Genomic DNA, 20,477 nt, shown 5'->3' with positions numbered 1-20,477 from the left:
TGCGGTACTGCATTGTTTTAAATGTAAAAATAATAAAAATATACTCAAAAAAAAAATCCTACCAATTACAGCAATCAACCAATGGAATAGCTTGCCTTCAGAAGTTTTGGGTCCTCCATCACTGGAAACTTTCAAAAAGAGATTTGACGGCCACTTCTGAGGGGTGGACTAGAAGACCGTTAAGGTCCCTTCCCACTCTATTATTCTGTTATATACTGTAGTCATCTTAATTACAGCGATTCTAGCCAATAATTGCTATTCTAAGAATTTGTATTGACCCAAGTCAACCAGAGAATTCCATGGTTGCATACCAATGTGAACTTGTGTCTCTGTAATCTTCAATGTGTCAAATAAATCATAATTAATCTAAGGTTATTTTAGCATTGTGGGATATTTCCTTTTTACCTTTAATGTATATGGTATTATTTTTTAATATGTATGTCTTCTGCAACCATTTTATAAGCAATTTCTTTGAATCTTACAGGCAAAGAGGATGCCAATAAGAGAACTCCGGATACCTGAGAATAACAAGCAACGTTAAAAAGGAAAGTTAATCAAGCCAGAAATCAAAACATTTCCATCTCCTACAGAAATCCACAAAATTCTCCTTCTTCCCCAGCAGGTAATCAAGAAGAGATTTCGAACTGGAAAACGTAGAGTATGCAGAACACAAGGATACATTACACGTAGTTCTCGACTTATAACAGTTCATTTAGTAACTATTCAAAGTGACAGGGCCACTGAAAAACCTGACTGATGACCATTTTTCACACTTATGACTATTGCAGAAGCCTCATGGTAACGTGATCTATATTTGAATCCTTGGCAGCTAACTCACATTTATGACAGTTGCCATGATTTACGGTCACATGATCCCCTTTTGCAGCTCCACAGATGTGGCTATTGTGGGCAAAGTTCGTATTTCAAATCACAACTGAGTGTGCATGAAATGATCCACATTGGAGAAAAGCAATATTAATGTGGCCAAAGCTTTAGTCAGAACTGCTCCTTGTGGTTGGTTCATGGAAGGGCCCACATAGGGGAGGAGCCCTACATGTGCTCCCAAGGAAGTGGGCTTGGCAACTTGGTGATACATTAGAGAACTCCCACCAGGGAGAATCCTGACTATGAGAAAAGTTTCAGTCTGAACTCCAGCCTGGTAATATATTAAAGGATGGATACAAAAAAGAAATCATATGAATGTTCTGATTGCGGGGAATGTTTCAGCAAGAATTCCAACCTGTTGAGACACCAGAGGACTCACAAAGGAGAAAAACCCTTTGAATGTCCTGAGTGTGGGAAAGGTTTCAGGTACAAGTCCATCCTGTTGAGGCACCAGAGGACTCACACAGGAGAGAAACCCTTTGAATGTCCTGTCTGTGGGAAAGGTTTCAGTTACAAGTCCATCCTGTTGGCACACCAGAGGACTCACACAGGGGAGAAACCCTTTAAATGTCCTGACTGTGGGAAAGGTTTCAGTCAGAATTCCCACCTGGTGATGCACCAGAGGACTCACACAGGGGAGAAACCTTTCGAATGTCCTGATTGTGGGAAAAGTTTCAGTAACAGGTCCGTCCTGTTGATACACCAGAGGACTCACACAGGAGAGAAACCCTTTAAATGTCCTGTTTGTGGGAAAGGTTTTAGTGCTAATTCCAGCGTGGTGACACACCAGAGGACTCACACAGGAGAGAAACCTTTCGAATGTCCTGATTGTGGGAAAAGTTTCAGTAAAAGGTCCGTCCTGTTGATACACCAGAGGACTCACACAGGAGAGAAACCCTTTGAATGTTCTGACTGTGGGAAAGGTTTCAGTCAGAATTCCCACCTGGTGATGCACCAGAGGACTCACACAGGGGAGAAACCTTTTGAATGTCCTGACTGTGGGAAAGGTTTCAATCACAATTACCAACTGGTGGTACACCAGAGTACTCACACGGGAGAGAAACCCTTTAAATGTCCTGTTTGTGGGAAAGGTTTTAGTGCTAATTCCAGCGTGGTGACACACCAGAGGACTCACACAGGAGAGAAACCTTTCGAATGTCCTGATTGTGGGAAAAGTTTCAGTAAAAGGTCCGTCCTGTTGATACACCAGAGGACTCACACAGGAGAGAAACCCTTTGAATGTTCTGACTGTGGGAAAGGTTTCAGTCAGAATTCCCACCTGGTGATGCACCAGAGGACTCACACAGGGGAGAAACCTTTTGAATGTCCTGACTGTGGGAAAGGTTTCAATCACAATTACCAACTGGTGGTACACCAGAGTACTCACACGGGAGAGAAACCCTTTGAATGTCCTGACTGTAGGAAATGTTTCAGTCACAAGTCCATTCTGTTGAGACACCAGAGGACTCACACAGGAGAGAAACCCTTTGAATGTCCTGACTGTGGGAAAGCTTTCAGTCAGAATTCCAGCCTAGTAATACACCAGAGGACTCATACAGGAGAGAAACCCTTTAAATGTCCTATTTGTGGGAAAGGTTTCAGTCAGAATTCCGACCTAGTGTCACACCAGAGGACTCACACAGGAGAGAAACCTTTCGAATGTCCTGATTGTGGGAAAAGTTTCAGTAACAGGTCCGTCCTGTTGATACACCAGAGGACTCACACAGGAGAGAAACCGTACGAGTGTCCTGACTGTGGGAAAGGTTTCAGTCAGAATTCCATCCTGATGAGACACCAGAGGACTCACACAGGAGATAAACCCTTTGAATGTCCTGACTGTGGGAAAGCTTTCAGTCAGAATTCCTTCCTAGTGATACACCAGAGGACTCACACAGGAGAGAAACCCTTTGAATGTCCTGACTGTGGGAAAGGTTTCAGTCAGAATTCCCACCTAGTGCAACACCAGAGGACTCACACAGGAGAGAAACCCTTTGAATGTCCTGTTTGTGGGAAATGTTTCAATCAGAGTTCCAGCCTAGTGCAACACCAGAGGACTCATGCAGAAGAGAAACCCTTTGAATGTCCTGTTTGTGGGAAATGTTTCAATCAGAGTTCCAACCTAGTGCACCACCAGAGCACTCACGCAGAAGAGAAACCCTTTGAATGTTCTGACTGTGGGAAAAGTTTCAGTCGGAATTCCTACCTAGTGACACACCAGAGGATTCACACAGCAGAGAAACCCTTTGAATGTCCTGATTGTGGGAAAGGTTTCAGTTGGAATTCCCAATTAGTGAGACACCAGAGGACTCACGCAGAAGAGAAACCCTTTGAATGTCCTGACTGTGGGAAAAGTTTCAGTCAGAATTCCTACCTAGTGACACACCAGAGGATTCACAAAGGAGAGAAACCCTTTGAATGTCCTGATTGTGGGAGAGGTTTCCGTTGGAATTACCAATTAGTGACACATCAGAGGACTCACACAGGAGAGAAACCCTTTGAATGTCCTGACTGTGGGAAAGATTTCAGTGACAAGTATACCCTGTTGAGTCACCAGAGGACTCACACAGGAGAGAAACCCTTTGAATGTCCTCTTTGTGGGAAAAGTTTCATTCGGAATTCCGACCTAGTGACACACCAGAGGACTCACACAGGAGAGAAACCCTTTAAATGTCCTGTTTGTGGGAAAAGTTTCAGTCGCAATTCCCAGCTGGTGGTACACCAGAGGACTCACACAGGAGAGAAACCCTTTGAATGTCCTGACTGTGGGAAAAGTTTCAGTCGGAATTCCCACCTAGTGACACACCAGTGGACTCACACAGGAGAGAAACTGTAGGAGTGTCCGATTTGTGGAACAAGTTTCAGTTCCAATTTCCACCTGGTGCAACACCAGAGGACTCGCACAGGAGAGAAATCATATCCTTGTCCATATTGTGGGGAATGTTTCATTACAAAATTGTACCTCATGAGTCACGAGAAAACCCATATAGGAGCGAAACCGTATGAGTGTACTGTTTGTGGCAAAGAATTCAGAACTCAGAATTTAGCTTAATGAAACATCAGAGGTCTCACACGGGAGAGAACCCCTTTGAATGTCTTGACTGTGGAAAAGGTTTCATTACAAAATTACAGCTCACAAATCACCAGATGATACACACAGGAGAAAATGCTTTTGAATGTGCTGACTGTGGGAAACGTTTCACCAAGAATTCCAGTCTGGTTAAACACCAGAGGACACACAGAGGAGAAACCGTATCATTGTCCTCTTTGTGGCAAAAGTTTCAGTTAGAATTCTAACATGGTGATACACTGGAGGTCACATGAAAAACATGGAATGCCCTATTTAGGAAAAAGTTTTCATTTCAATTCGAACCTAGTGAAACACCAGAGGTCTCATATGGGAGCGCCTTTCAAATGGCCAGTCTGTGGATAGTACTTTTGGCCGAAATGACTCCTTATCACAGGGTTGTCAAACTAGATTTCATTGAGGGCTGCATCATGGTTCTGTTTGACCTGGGTGGAGGGCTCTGGTGGAAGTGGACAGGGGGGCATAGCTATCTTGACGTCACTTCTGTTGGGGGTGCCTGTGGAAGCCCAAGTGCTTTGCCAACAAAAATGGGATTTCGAGCTCCATTTTCAGGTACAGTGGCCTCTTGCAATCCTCTGCCCTTGCAAATGCTGGCAGAGGCACCATGGACCAGTCCGCTGTTTTCACGACAGCCCTGCTGGCTGGATTTAACCACCCTGCGGCCCGCATCTGACCCTGGGCCTTGACTTTGAAACCCCTTCCTCAATGCATACAACTCAATATATATGAGGCAAAAGTTGATGAGTTTGGAGAAGGTTTGAATTTCAGTTCTGAACTCCCGCTGAGAGTGTAGGTGAGAACACTGAATATTGGCCTCATCTGAATACTGGCTTTTCATTTTGCTGAATTACCCTCACCGCTTGCTCTTCCTTATGAAGCCGTTACATGAATGTGCAAATTGTTAAGCTCAACAGTGGCTACTTCAGACTTTGGAGAATCCCACCCTTGGGTCCTCCTAGGCCACTCCCTTCCTCACAGGTCCCAATAGGTCCGTCGTCCCCCTTAGGCTCCCCACATGGTTACATAGCCCCACCACCACCCTCACAAACACAAACAGGATCTCCACTTCTACTGGATCCCTGCAGTCATTAGGCCTGACTCCCACCCTACCAGGCATTACAGCTACCTTAACACTTTGTAGACTGTCTTAAGGAATTGCGGGTGCAATGAAAATGGTGTCTGCCTCTGGGAGATCTCCAAAAGGGCAGGCCATGTATCCCTGGGGTGCCTGATGAGTGGACAAGTACCTCTTGGCCACCATTGTGCTGTAGTTGCCAATAACAGCCAATGTAGTCCTAGGTTGCATCAAGAGAGGAATAATGCAAGACAACAAGAAAATATAGAAATGCTTTACGCAATATCGTACTTAGAATACATAGTTGAGTGCTGGTCACCATGATATAAAAACGTTGAGACACTGGAAAATGTGCACAGAAGAGCAACCAAGGGGGACAAGATAGCTGTTTTCAAGTACTTATGCATCTGACACAAAGAAGAGCAGATTGACTTATCCTCTAGGGCACCAGATGGCAGGATAAGAAGCAATGGGCGGAAGCTAGTTAAAATGAGGCCCAAACTAGAAGATATTTTTTTTTGTCAAAGCAATTAATCAGTGGAATAGTTTGCCTCCCGGTTTTGTGGGTCACTGCAGGTTTTCAAGAGTACACTGGACGACCATTTGAGAGGGATGGTTAAGTGTCCTGTCTTGAAGAGCAGGTTGGACCAGAAGACCTCCGAGGTCTCTTCCAAGCCTATAATTCAATGTTTCCATGAATTTGGAGGCAGTTTAGAAGATAGGTAAAGAGCAGCCACATGAACTTCCTTGTGGATTTTTTTGGGGAAAAAATTATTCAGAAAATTAATATAAATAAAACTCCCAAAAACCCCACAAAGCTTTAAAAGCAAAGCAAAAATAGACACAAGGTTTAAAAAGAATGCAAAAAAATGTGCAAAAACAGATTTACATATACTATCCCCTCCCCTTGAGTATTCATACGTATGTCGGAGCAATATTACTTACCTCCCCTTGTGAAGCAGGCCCAGAATTTATAAAGTTCTACTTCTATTTACAAACAATTTGACTTTCATCAATCTACTACACAGAGAGGCAAAGTGGTTAATAGGTGAATAAACAGCAAAATTAAAATAGCATTAACAATTTAGTTTTGCATTTAATTTGTATAAAGTCCAGAATGGCTTTTTATTTACCATAATCATTGTCTGTTATCTGTCCGGGATGAAATATCTTTGTTTGATTCTTATGAATAAAACTTTTTCTTAATATTTTGGTTGAGAACAATAAAACCAGTATTGTGTTTTATTCCTCAAAATCATAAATCTATGTTGTCGATCCATTTTCACCACAGTCCAGTCCAAATAGTTTTCCAGTTGGATATGGCAACTTCCCTTCAAAGTCCGGTTCATCACACATCGAATCTGTTCACTTCAAATCTGTAGAATCCACATCTCCTTCAGCCTTCTCCAGCCAACCAGCAGTTTCCAAACCATGGCGAGGAATCTTTTAAGAAGAGGCTGTGCTCCCTATGGAAGCTTCTTGGGAAGAGCTCAGGCTCACTAAGGGATTCATTTCTGTGCGCTCATAATCCCAAACGCTTCCATCAGTTTTTCAGGCCATTTCCAGGCTCTTTTTGGAGCCATTTTTGTGCTGTTTTTGTTTATTTTGGGGTTGTTTTTAGGCAGTTCCTGGGGTGTATTTTGGCCCATTTTTCAGGCCATTTACTGGCTGGTTTGGGGCCATTTTGGGGGCTGCTTTTGGGGGAATATTTGGACAATTTCTGGGCCATTTACCAGCCCATTTTGGGCCATTTTCAGACTGTTGTCAGATTGTATTTTGGGCGATATTTGGGGCTGTTTTTCAGGGTATGTCCAGGGTGGTTTTTGGCCCATTTTTGGGCTGTTCACAGCCATTTTGTGTGCTGTATTTTGGGATGTTTGGCCATTTTCTGGGCCATTTCCAGGTTGTTTTCTAGGGTGGGTTTTGGCTCTTTTTCGGCCTGTTTCTGGGATGGTTTTGGGGCTGTTTTTGGCCATTTTTAGACATTTTCAGGGCTGTTTTTTGGACCATTTTTTTGCCATTTCCAGGCCATTTCCAAGCTGTTTCTGAGTGGGTTTTGGGGGGCATTTTTAACTGTTTTTCAGGCCCCAAAAATGTGGGGGGGGGGACCAGCCAATGGTGGGATTAGCCGGTTCACTGAACCGGGCAGAATTTTAACAACTGGCTTGCCCCAACTGATCCGAACTGGCTGAATCCCACCTCTGCCCATAGGCCACCCTGGACTCAATGGGATCTGATGATCTCACCTAGGCACTGGTCACTGCCGTGCCAGAAGTGGGCTGCCCTGCTGAGGGGGCATCCATTGGTGTCTACTATTAAAAAGTCTTGTTGCCTCACCATGGTTTTGGCCAGTGCTTCTGCCAAACTCTGTCAAGGAGGGGCCTGGTCCCAGGTCCCCTCACCACTTGGGTCTCCTGAGATCTGCCATGACCATCATCTAGCCGGAGTTTCAGGCGGGCCAAGCAGAATTGGGTGGGTGGACCCACTGGCTTGACTGAACTTCAACAGGGGCCTCGGTGTGGCTGCTGCCTCCCACCCTTCAATTCCCCATGCTGCCAGGACCAACGTTGCAAAAATAGCCTCACCAAATCACTCCAAAAGCAGTATCATTGTTTGACTGCCAGTCTCGGTGGAAAAACTCCCCCCCTCCCCCCCATCATCATCACCTTCAGACAGGCTCCTCTCCCGCCACTGCGTTAAATAGCTGCCAGACAGATTTGATGTCAGTAGCAGGGTCCCAAACCACCAGCTGCCAATGAACTCCACCACCATTCTCCGGTGGGTCCCATCTCTTGTCCTGCATCCTGGACTGATGCCATGTGGGCCAGCTATACATGCCTGAGGGCTTCACACTCCTTGGGGCATATATCTATCTGGGAAGCCCCATCGTCCTGCGCTGGATGGACTGCCAGTAGGAACAGGTCCACTGCCACTCCGGCAATGGCCTCTATCACTGTTCCCTCAGCATTTCCCATGATACTCCCCTGCCTTTTTATACCATGCAGGGAACAGGTAGGCAAACAGCTTGAGAAAAGGGGGGGGAGGAGGGAACACTGACTTACAGTCACGTTCCAAGCCTCCCGCACCAGAAAACAGCAAGTGACACAGTTCTTGGCATGAGATGTGTTTTAATGCTGGCTTGTAAACTCAACACAAAGTAACTGCAAAGTTATCGGTAGTTGCTGCTGCTTCACATCTGGTTTTAACAGCCCTGTATGCCTAAGTTGACCAGATTTTCAGATTGGTAAAGAGGGACACCATTGACCGGGGGGGGGGGCTTGATTAAAAATTTTATATTTTGTCAAACATGACCCCATCAAAATTTTGATCACGTGACCATGAGGATGCTGCAACGGTAGCTAAATGTGAAAATGGTCGCTAAGTGTGAAAATGGTCATCGGACACTTTTTTCAATGCCATTGTAACTTTGGTCACTAAATGAACTGTTTGAAAGTTAAGGCTAGCTTGCATTATAATGCCTTATTCTAGCTTACATTTTCAAGAGAGAGAAGCTAAACTCCTTGTTAGATTTGAAATAGAAATGAGTAGAGTAGAGTAAAATAGAATAGAATAGTTTATTAACCAAGTGTGATTGAACACACAAGGAATTTGTCTTTGGTGAATATGCTCTCAGTGTACATAAAGAAAAATAAAATAGTAAGATAGTGGGATCCTTGCTGCACCAAGCCTTCACTAATCCTCTCACTTTCATCAAAAACAGTAAAAATCAGTCATGCTTTTTTATTTCTATTTATTATTTTGCTATGGCCACATATGAATATATATATGCACATTCCAAACAGATTTTCTTACTAAACAGCCACCATTCTCATCCACTAAATGCCTCACCAACCTTTTCTGTATTCTTTCGTTTCCATCCATCCATTTTATTTATTTAACACAGAGTAGATTAGGCTGTCAGCCTTAGTCATTCTTCTAACATGACAACAATTCTTACCAACAAGGACGGTATTGGCACATTTTAGCTAATGCAACCTAAACATAACCAAAGCCTATTTCACTTTAAGTATGCTAACTTTATTCTATAGAAGCTGCAATCTCTAATCTAAAGACCACTTTTCATGCCAAAATGCTGTTAACTACAATTTACTAACTGAACTGCTGATAATATTTATTCCCTTTTGAAAAGGGATCCAAATGGTTACCTCTGATCTTCTACTCCCCTCCCTAATAGAGGTCCAGTTCACCTTTTTAAAATCTTCACATAAGGAGCCTTTCTAAAATTTTGCAAGTAAATTTTGCAAGAATCTTGCCAGGGAAATATGGTCCTGTTTTCTTTTTATGTTAGCTCTTGAGCCTCACACTTTCTTCACCAGCCCAACCACACATCTTGGAAATAACCTACTCCCAAATCTCATTCAATTATACCATTAAGATGAAGAACAAAATGGTTTAGTTTTTTAAGGCTCAAATGCAGGCAGTAGTTGTGGCTGGGTGGGCTTTTGCACCGCTTCATGTTTACACCGGTTGCGCCTGTATTGGACCTGTGAGACCCTCCTGCGCATAGTCACTCCTGCCTTGATAGCCTCTCAGTTAGATTGCTGCAATGTGCTCTGCATGAGGCTATGCTTGAAGATTATTCAGAAGCTACAGCCAGTGCAGAATGCAGCGGCGCAGAGTTCTGGGGGCGCCCTAGGGTGGCACATTTAAGATTGCTGTTACATTAGTGCATGTGTGCCAGTTTGCTTCTGGGTCCAATTCAAGGTATTACAATTAAGACCCTATAATGGCATACATCCAAGGTGTCTGTGGAATTATAAGAGCCAAGGTGGCGCAGTGGTTAAATGCAGCACTGCAGGCTACTGCTAGATCAGCAGTTCAGCGGTTCAAATCTCACCGGCTCAGGGTTGACTCAGCCTTCCATCCTTCCGAGGTGGGTAAAATGAGGACCCAGATTGTTGGGGGCAATATGCTGACTCTCTGTAAACCGCTTAGAGAGGCCTGAAAGCCCTATGAAGCGGTATATAAGTCTACTGCTATTGCTATTGCTATTGCTATTGCTATTGCTATTGCTAATGGACCTAGCTTGCCCCACTAGTTCCAGTGGAAGGGGCCATTGGCAGATGCCATCTGCTAAGGAATTCTGATGGGTGGAATCAAGAAGAGCCTTTTCCACTGTGATCCAGAGGTGCAACTACTCCCACCCTTCTGGCTCCCTGCTGGAGGATGGGGTTAGAAGATCTTCGCGCCCTGCGGAGTTTATCGCACACAGGACGGGCGGGGCGCGACTTGGGAGACACAGGGAAAGGCGCCCGCTCGCTAGCCAGCCCACCCTTGGGCTCCGGGGGCAGCACCTTCCCAGCGCCGCCGCTGCCGCGCTCGTTCCTTCGCGCCCTGCGGAGTTTCCCTGTGTCTCCCAGGTCGCGCCTGTCCTGTGTGCGAGAAACTCCGAAGGGCGCGAAGGAACTCTCCTCCCCAGCAGCTTCTGGGTGCTGAGAATGGCGGAGAAGCTTTGGACCAGGGGTGGGTTCCGGCAGTCACAGCTCCTCTGTGCTCTCTTCTTTTTGGAAATTGATTGGCAGCCGTGGCTACAGAAAGCAGCTAGATGGGGAGGGGGTGTCTACCTGCTTTGTGCGATGTGTGTGTTGGGGGGGGGCATGGATCGTTCGGCGCTGAGAGAGAAGCAGCTGCGGCAGCGGGAAAGCGAGGCTCCTTTGCCAGCCTTCCAGCTGAGAAAACAGAAATATTCGCCGGTTCTGTGGGCGTGGCTAGGAGGGGGGGAATACGACTGAGTGCGCGTGAGTGCCCCCATCTAGCCACGCCCACAGACCCTTTAGATTTAAAAAAATTGAAATCCACCCTGGGACTGTTTCAGAAGAGGAAGTTCCTCTGGGCTTCTCGCCTGCTCCCATCCTTTCTAGCCATGCAGTTCTCGATGGTTTTATAGCAATATAGCAATAGCAGTAGACTTATATACCGCTTCATAGGGCTTTCAGGCCTCTCTAAGCGGTTTACAGAGAGTCAGCATATTTCCCCCAACAATCTGGGTCCTCATTTTACCCACCTCGGAAGGATGGAAGGCTGAGTCAACCCTGAGCCGGTGAGATTTGAACCGCTGACCTGCTGATCTAGCAGTAGCCTGCAGTGCTGCATTTAACCACTGCGCCACCTTGGCTCTTATCTCCTTTAAACTCAGCCTCAGACGACGCAATTGTACTGTTGGCTTTCCAGTTACAAATGCTGCCATCTCTTGATAGGAGGCCGAAAAACAGGGTTGAGTCTTGCTGTGTGGGGCTTTGGGCAATTCCTATTATGGCTTAAAGACTTTGTCCTTGTTTGGATCTGAATGAGGAGGGCTAATCCCATCACCCTGGAGCTGAAGGTCGTTTGTGTTGCAGATGAGATGTCTTTTGTCTTTCTGGGGCTATTAACAAAGGTGGGGGCTGCTTTCCAAGAGCATGTTTCTCCTTTTCTCATCCAGGGAGGTATAATATTCTGTCTTTTTAATATTTCCTACATTTCATTTTTCTAGGAGAGGGTGGGTGATATCTTTCTACACCCCCTTTGCATCAACAGAATTACATGTTCCCCAAGTTTAAAATGGAATTAGGCACAGGAGACATGGGACACCACAACAAAGCTCTACATCACAATGCCAACCTAACTGAGGGCATTTCATGTAAGCTTCTTTCCTAACTGCTATCAGCATTTGCAATAATTTTTTCAAAAACAGATTCAAAAGGGAACTTGAAAATCAAGGGGAAGGCATAAGGTACAGTGTTTTCTTCGTGCTTGATTGGCAGCAACATATTTACCTGTTTGGTGCTTAGGGAAGTTTCAATCAGCTGTTACTTATTTTCATCTCTGTACCTGTTGGCACCTCTATTTGGTTGCTAATTGACACTGCACTGAAGCTCCCTACTGTTTGGAGTCTCAGGAAGACAAGTCTTGGGAGAAGCACACAGTCCTCAGGATTTCTGTTGATACCTTGGTGGTAAAAGTTTGGAACTCTACTCCTGCAAAACGTGGGTTTTGAAAAGCATCTTTGGGACAGCAGCTTGAGTGCTAGAATATCCAGTTTGTTCAAACATGACTTAGATGAAGAGATTGGAAGAGAACTCATCATCAAATTTGCAGGTGACATTCAGTTGCAGGGAACAGCCAATGCTTCAAACCAGTGATGGCGAACCTATAGCACATGTGCAAATGCGGAACCATGTCGGCTGGCACATGCAGCATCGCCCATTCCTCTTCTGGATTTCTGGCACACGTGCACTTGTGACAATCAGCTTTTCTTAACGTGTGTGGCAGTTCCGGAAACTGGAAGTGCTGGTCTTCTGGTTTCTATTGTGGCATGTGAAATGGTCAGCTGATTGTTGTGCACGCATGCACGCCAGTAACCGGAAGAAAAGCTGGCTGGTGCACATGGGTGTGTCAGAAACGGGATGTTCATTTCCCAGTGCTTGTATGCCCACTTGGCACCTTCTGTTCCGGGTCACGTCCCTTAAAAGGTCTGCCCTCACTGCTTTAGAGGATAAGCCCAAGATACAGAAGGATCTTGACACATGTGAGCCCTGGGCCCTTTCCAGTAAAATGCAATTCAGTGGTGAGAAACTTACACTTAGGCAAGAAAATCTAAATGCACATCTATAGAAGAGGTTGTACTTGGCTCAAGAGCAGAAATTGTGTCAGGGACCTAGAAACAATCGCAGTGCGCTGTAATTGCCGAAAAAGTCAATTCAGTCCTGCTCTGCAGCATCACAGGGATGGTATCAAGATCATATAAAGTGTTAGTATTGTGTTATACTGTAGTAAGGCTACACTTTGAATCCTGCATCCAGTTTTGGTCACCAGAATACAAAAGTGTTTAGGCTGCAAAAAGAGTGCAGAGAAGAAGAACAAAGTCATGTAGGGAACAGGAGGGTAAAACATACGATGAACAGTTGTAGGAATTGGGTAACAGAGAGAAGGACCTGAGTGATAGCAGTTTTTCAGTACATATTTCTCGTCACTCAGCTGCAAATATAGGTTGCTAGGAGTCTGAACATGACTGATAGCACATAATCAGTGAGAGGATCTGGCCAATGGCATTGTTAGATAGGACAAGCCTGTTTTTCAGCCTCCTGTCAGGAGATGGCAGCATCTGTGACTGAAGAGCCAACAGTGAAATTGCGGCCTCTCCAGTTGACCTTAAAGGAGTTAAAACCATCGAGTACTGAATTGCTAGAAAGGATGGGGAAAAAGGAGCACCGAGGAACTTCTTCCGAAACACGGAAGACGAGAGGGGAGAGTGACATGCAGAGAGACTCTGGCGCCTCTTCCAAGGATCGAAGCAGCAATCTGGTAAACCAACCTCCTCTTTCCTTAACGTCTTGGAATAATTTATACGTAATTCTTGGTTTCATCCCTTGTAATATAAACTCAGATATCTCCATCTGCAATTGTTTAAATGGAGTATCACTTACAAGTATTTGTAAAGTCTAAAACAGAAAATGTATTTTGGGTAATTAGGGTGCTGGAGGTTAAAACCTACATTGGGCATTTCTAGTCTAATGAGAAGGACTAGCGGAGACATAACAACAGTGTTCCAATATTTAAGGGGCTCCTATGAAGACAAAGACGTCCATTTATTTTCCAAAGTACCAAAAGAATCGATGGATGGAAACTAACCAAAGAAAGAAGCAACCTATAACTAAAAAGAAAAGGCTTTTTTAAACACTTAAGCAGAGTCATCCATTGGGGACTCTGGCAGCAGCTAACCCAGCCTGAGCTCAGCAGCACTTGCCTTTTTCCTTTTGTATTTTTACATTTTCATGATGGCAGGCAAGAGCAGAGTTGAAATCCTTGGTGATTGTGAAATAGTTGGAAAAGGTATGTGGGTCGGAGGGAGGGGGAGGAATTCAAAATTAATGTAATTTTTAAAGTAATATGTGTGTTTTTGTGTGTGTTTGTGTGTGTGTTTGTGTGTGTGTGTGTGTGCGTGTGTTTGTTTCTTCACTCAAACAAACTCTCAATTTGAGAGAGAGTTTGTTTGAGAAGAGAGAGAAGGGGGTAGGAGAGGCAGGGAGGGCAGCTGGCCAGCTTTCTTTCTCTGTGTCGGGGCAGCCCGCCAGCAGAAGCGGGTCTTTTACCCGTCTCTGCTGCCGGGCTGGCACTTTCTTTTGCTCAGAGGCTGGGCAAAACAAATTAATCCCAAATGAAGATGAAATAATACGAAAGATTATGGACTGTGGCGAAATGGATAAACTAACTAAAGAAATCCAGGGAAGGGAAGAATCAGAATTCTACCAGATATGGGATAAATGATATAGGTGGATGGAGGAAAGAAACAAAAATCAATGGAAGAATATAACAAAACTCAAAAATAATAGTTATGAGTAAAATAAGAGGTTTAAGAATGGTGAAATCTAAATGAAATACAATAGAAGGGGAAATAATATAAGGTGAGCGGTATCGATTGATGATTGCTATTATAAAAAACAGGAAGTTCCTGTTCGTGCTGTATTGTATAAATGTGGTGTACGTCTAATTTTTGTGTTTGTGTATTTTACATGTTTGTTAATAAAAACATTTTTTTTAAAAAGCAGCTTTGCCCGCTTCGCCGCTACGTCCGACATAGAGTTGGGACGCCTCTATGTCGGACATAGCGGCGGGGCGGGCAAAAGCCTCTTTCTTTTGCCACACTGGAAGCTTTCAAAAAGAGATTTGACGGCCACTTCTGAAATGGTAGAGCAGAGGGATGGACTAGAAGACCTTTAAGGTCCCGTCCCACTCTATTATTCTGTTATATATTGTATTCATCTTAATTACAGTGATTCTAGACAATAATTGCTGTTCTAAGAATTTGTATTGACCCAAGTCAACCAGAGAATTTCATGGTTGCATACAAATGTGAACTTGGATCTCCGTAATCTTCAATATGTCAAATAAATAATAATTAATCTAAGATTATTTTAGCATTGTGGAATAGTTCCTTTTTACCTTTAATGTATATAGTTTTCTTTTTTACATCTTCTGCAACCATTTTATAAACAATTTCTTTGAATTTACAGGCAAAGAGGATGCCAATAAGAGAACTCCGGACAACTGAGAATAACAAGCAACGTTAAAAAGGAAATTCAATCAAGCCAGAAATCAAAACATTTCCATCTCCTACAGAAACCCACAAAATTCTCCTTCTTCCCCAGCAGGTAATCGGGAAGAGATTTCGAACTGGAAAAAGTAGAGTATGCAGAACACAGGGATACATTACAGGTAGTCCTCGACTTATAACAGTTCATTTAGTAACTATTCAAAGTGACAGTGGCACTGAAAAACCTGACTTATGACCATTTTTCACACTTATGACTATTGCAGAAGCCTCATGGTAACGTGATCTATATTTGAATCCTTGGCAGCTAACTCACATTTATGACGGTTCTAGGGTCATGTGATCCCCTTTTCCAGGTCCACATATGTGACTATTGTGGGCAAAGTGTGTATTTCAAATCACAACTGAGTGTGCACGAAATTATCCACATTGGAGAAAACCAATATTAATCTGGCCAAAGCTTTAGTCAAAACTGCTCCTTGTGGTTGGTTCATGGAAGGACCCACATAGGGGAGGAGCCCTACATGTGCTCCCAAGGAAGTAGGCTTTGCCACTTGCTGATACATTAGAGAACTCAAACCAGAGTGAATCCTGATTGTAAGAAAAGTTTCAGTCTGAACTCCAGCCTGGTAATATATTTGACGATGCACACAAAAAAGGAATCATATGAATGTTCTGACTGTGGGAAATGTTTCAGTAACAGATCCAAACTGGTGATACACCAGAGGACTCATACAGGAGAGAAACCGTACGAGTGTCCGGTTTGTGGGAAAGGTTTCAGTAATTATTCCAGCCTGTTGAGACACCAGAGGACACACACAGGAGAGAAACCCTTTGAATGTCCTGACTGTGGGAAAGGTTTCAGTCGTTATTCCAGCCTAGTGATACACCAGAGGACTCACACAGGAGAGAAACCCTTTGAATGTCCTGACTGTGGGAAAGGTTTCAGTCGTTATTCCAGCCTAGTGATACACCAGAGGACTCACACAGGAGAGAAACCTTTCGAATGTCCTGACTGTGGGAAAAGTTTCAATCAGAATTCCGACGTAGTGCAACACCAGAGGACTCACACAGGAGAGAAACCCTTTGAATGTCCTGACTGTGGGAAAGGTTTCAGTCAGAATTCCCACCTAGAGGTACACCAGAGGACACACACAGGAGAGAAACCCTTTGAATGTCCTGACTGTGGGAAAGGTTTCAGTCAGAATTCCAGCCTAGTGATACACCAGAGGACTCACACAGGAGAGAAACCCTTTGAATGTCCTGACTGTGGGAAATGTTTCAGGCAGAATTCCAGCCTAGTGAAACACCAGAGGACTCACACAGGAGAGAAACCCTATGAATGTCCTGTCTGTGGGAAAGGTTTCAGTCAGAATGCCAACCTAGTGATACACCAGAGGGCTCACACAGGAGAGAAACCCTTTGAATGTCCTGACTGTGGGAAAAGTTTTAGTCAGAATTCCAACCTAGTGATACACCAGAGGACTCACACAGGAGAGAAACCCTTTGAATGCCCTGACTGTGGGACAGGTTTCAATCAGAATTCCCACCTAGTGAAACACCAGAGGACTCACACAGGAGAGAAACCCTTTGAATGTCCTGTTTGTGGGAAAAGTTTCAGTTGCAATTCCCAGCTGGTGGTACACCAGAGGACTCACACAGGAGAGAAACCCTTTGAATGTCCTGACTGTGGGAAAAGTTTCAGTCGCAATTCCCAGCTGGTGGTACACCAGAGGACTCACACAGGAGAGAAACCCTTTGAATGTCCTGACTGTGGGAAAAGTTTCAGTCGCAATTCCCAGCTGGTGGTACACCAGAGGACTCACACAGGAGAGAAACCCTTTTTATGTCCTGTTTGTGGGAAAAGTTTCAGTTGCAATTCCCAGCTGGTGGTACACCAGAGGTCTCACACAGGAGAGAAACCCTTTGAATGTCCTGTTTGTGGGAAAAGTTTCAGTTGCAATTCCCAGCTGGTGGTACACCAGAGGACTCACACAGGAGAGAAACCCTTTGAATGTCCTGACTGTGGGAAAAGTTTCAGTCGCAATTCCCAGCTGGTGGTACACCAGAGGTCTCACACAGGAGAGAAACCCTTTGAATGTCCTGTTTGTGGGAAAAGTTTCAGTTGCAATTCCCAGCTGGTGGTACACCAGAGGTCTCACACAGGAGAGAAACCCTTTGAATGTCCTGTTTGTGGGAAAAGTTTCAGTTGCAATTCCCAGCTGGTGGTACACCAGAGGACTCACACAGGAGAGAAACCCTTTGAATGTCCTGACTGTGGGAAAAGTTTCAGTTGCAATTCCCAGCTGGTGGTACACCAGAGGTCTCACACAGGAGAGAAACCCTTTGAATGTCCTGTTTGTGGGAAAAGTTTCAGTTGCAATTCCCAGCTGGTGGTACACCAGAGGACTCACACAGGAGAGAAACCCTTTGAATGTCCTGTTTGTGGGAAAAGTTTCAGTTGCAATTCCCAGCTGGTGGTACACCAGAGGTCTCACACAGGAGAGAAACCCTTTGAATGTCCTGTTTGTGGGAAAAGTTTCAGTTGCAATTCCCAGCTGGTGGTACACCAGAGGACTCACACAGGAGAGAAACCCTTTGAATGTCCTGACTGTGGGAAAAGTTTCAGTCGCAATTCCCAGCTGGTGGTACACCAGAGGACTCACACAGGAGAGAAACCGTAGGAGTGTCCGATTTGTGGGACAAGTTTCAGTTCCAATTTCCACCTGGTGCGACACCAGAGGACTCACACAGGAGAGAAATCATATCCTTGTCCATATTGTGGGGAATATTTCATTACAAAATTGTACCTCATGAGTCACGAGAGAACCCTTATAGGAGCGAAACCGAATGAGTGTACTTTTTGTGGCAAAAGTTTCACTCAGAATTTAGCTTAATGAAACATCAGAGGTCTCACACGGGAGAGAACCCCTTTGAATGTCTTGACTGTGGAAAAGGTTTCATTACAAAATTACAGCTCACAAATCACCAGATGATACACACAGAAGAGAATGCTTTTGAATGTGCTGACTGTGAGAAACGTTTCACCAAGAATTCCAGTTTGGTTAAACACCAGAGGACACGTAGGAGAAACCGTATCAGTGTCCTCTTTGTGGCAAAAGTTTCAGTCAGAATTCCAACATGGTGATACACCGGAGGTCACATGAAAAACACGGAAAAAGTTTTCATTTCAATTCGAACCTAGTGAAACACCAGAGGACTCACATGGGAGGGGCTTTCAAATGGCCAGTCTGTGGATAATACTTTTGGCCAAAATGACTCCTTATCGCAGGGTTGTCAAACTAGATTTCATTGAGGGCTGCATCATGGTTCTGTTTGACCTGGGTGGAGGGCTGTGGTGGAAGTGGACAGGAGGGCATAGCTATCTTGACGTCACTTGTGTTGGCCCCTGTGGAAGCCCGAGTGGAACTACTGGAAGCTTCTTGGGAGGAGCTCAAGCTCACAAAGGGATTCATTTCTGTGTGCTCATAATCCCAAACGCTTCCATTAGTTTTTCACACATTTTTGTGCTGTTTTTGTTTGTTTTGTGGTTGTTTTTAGGCAGTTCCTGGGGTATATTTTACAGGCCATTTATGGGCTGTTTTGGGGCCTTTCTTTTGGCTGTTTTTGGCCATTTTTCAGGCCCTTTTGGGGCATTTTCTGGCCTGTTATGGATTGTTTTTGGCCCAGTTTTGGGGTTCTTTTTAGGCAGTTTCCAGAGTGTTTGGGGGCCATTTTCAGGCCATTTACTGGCTGGTTTGGGGCCATTTGGGGGGCTGCTTTGGGGAAAATATTTGGACAATTTCTGGGCCATTTACCAGCCCATTTTTGGGCCATTTTCAGACTGTTGTCAGATTGTATTTTGGGCAATATTTGGGGCTGTTTTTCAGGGTGTTTCCAGGGTGGTTTTTGGCCAATTTTGGGGCTGTTCATAGCCATTTTGTGTGCTGTATTTTGGGATGTTTGGCTGTTTTCTGGCCATTTCCAGGCTGTTTTCTGGGGTGGGTTTTGGCTCTTTTTCGGCCTGTTTCTGGGACGTTTTGGGGGCCGTTTTGGGCCATTTTTAGACATTTTCAGGGCTGGTTTTTGGACCATTTTTTTGCCACTTCCAGGCCATTTTCAAGCTGTTTCTGAGAGGGTTTTGTGGGGCATTTTTAGCTGTTTTTCAGGCCCCAAAAATGTGTGGTGGTGGGACCAGCCAATTGTGGGATTAGCCGGTTCACTGAACCGCGGAGAATTTTAACAACTGGCTTGCCGAAACTGATCCGAACTGGCTGAATCCCACCTTTGCCCAGAGGCCACCCTGGAATCAATGGGATCTGATGAGCTCCCCTAGGCACTGGTCACTGCCGTGCCAGAGGTGGGCTGCCCTGCCGAGGGGGCATCCATTGTTTTCTACTATTAAAAAGTCTTGTTGCCTCACCTTGGTTTTGGCCAGAGCTTCTGCCAAACTCTGTCAAGGAGGGGCCTGGTCCCAGGTCCCCTCACCACTTGGGTCTCCTGAGATCTGCCATGACTGTCATCTAGCCGGAGTTTCAGGCTGGCCAGGCAGAACTGGGTGGGTGGACCCGCTGGCTTGACTGAACTGCAACAGGGCCCTCAGTGTGGCTGTTGCCTCCGCCCTTCAACTCCCCACGCTGCCAGGACCAACGTCTCAAACATGGCCTCACCAAACCGCTCCCAAAGCAGCACCATTGTTTGACTGCCAGGCTCGGTGGAAAAACTCCATCCCCCATCATCATAACCTTCAGACAGGCAACTCTCCCGCCACCACGTCAAATAGCTGCCAGACAGAATCGATGTCACTAGCAGGGTCCCAAACCACCAGCTGCCAATGAACTCCACCACTATTCTCCGGTGGGTCCCATGTCTTGTCCTGCATCCTGGACTGATGTAATGTGGGCCAGCTGTACATGTCCAAGGGCCTCAGACTCCTTGGGGCATATATCTAACTGGAAAGCCCCATCGTCCTGCGCTGGAAAGACTGCCACTAGGGACAGGTCCCCCCCCCACTTGGATCCAGTCTCCAACCTCCCCTTTGTGGGGAAGGTTGTTGAGAAGGTGGTGGCCTTCCAGCTTCAGCGTACCTTGGAGGAAGCTAACTATCTTGACCCCTTCCAGTCCGGCTTCAGGCCTGGTTACAGCACAGAAACCGCTTTGGTCGCATTGACCGATGATCTCTGGAGAGCCAGAGATGGAGGCCACGCGTCCATCCTGGTTCTCCTTGACCTCTCAGCGGCTTTCGATACCATCGACCATGGTATCCTTCTGCGACAACTGCGGGAGGTGGGGGTGGGCGGCACTGTTTTGCAGTGGTTCTCCTCCTACCTCTCGGACAGGTCGCAGTCGGTGTTGGTGGGGGGGCAGAGATCGTCCCCGAG

The 20,477-nt window shown here is 45.3% G+C and overlaps 2 protein-coding genes across 2 annotated transcripts; both read left to right on the top strand.

The window, feature by feature from the left end:
• Positions 1-535: 535 nt before the first annotated feature.
• LOC148047525 (uncharacterized) lies at positions 536-19,951 on the top strand. Its single transcript, XM_087708361.1, has 2 exons — positions 536-4,272; positions 18,315-19,951. The coding sequence occupies exon 1, from the start codon at positions 1,175-1,177 to the stop codon at positions 3,716-3,718; it is 2,544 nt and encodes an 847-aa protein (XP_087564487.1). The 5' UTR covers positions 536-1,174; the 3' UTR covers positions 3,719-4,272; positions 18,315-19,951.
• Positions 15,514-18,243, top strand: LOC148047526 (uncharacterized). Its single transcript, XM_087708363.1, has one exon. It carries the CDS (start codon positions 15,741-15,743, stop codon positions 17,778-17,780), a length of 2,040 nt encoding a protein of 679 aa, XP_087564489.1. The 5' UTR covers positions 15,514-15,740; the 3' UTR covers positions 17,781-18,243.
• Positions 19,952-20,477: the final 526 nt, after the last annotated feature.

The sequence above is a fragment of the Thamnophis sirtalis genome, unplaced genomic scaffold (genome assembly GCF_051295495.1).
Source record: "Thamnophis sirtalis isolate CommonGarterSnake01/CBP01778 unplaced genomic scaffold, rThaSir2_p1.2 scaffold_3, whole genome shotgun sequence".
Lineage (NCBI taxonomy): Eukaryota > Metazoa > Chordata > Lepidosauria > Squamata > Natricidae > Thamnophis > Thamnophis sirtalis.
Note: the sequence above shows the minus strand (reverse complement) of the source record. Positions and strands in the feature narration are given on the sequence as shown.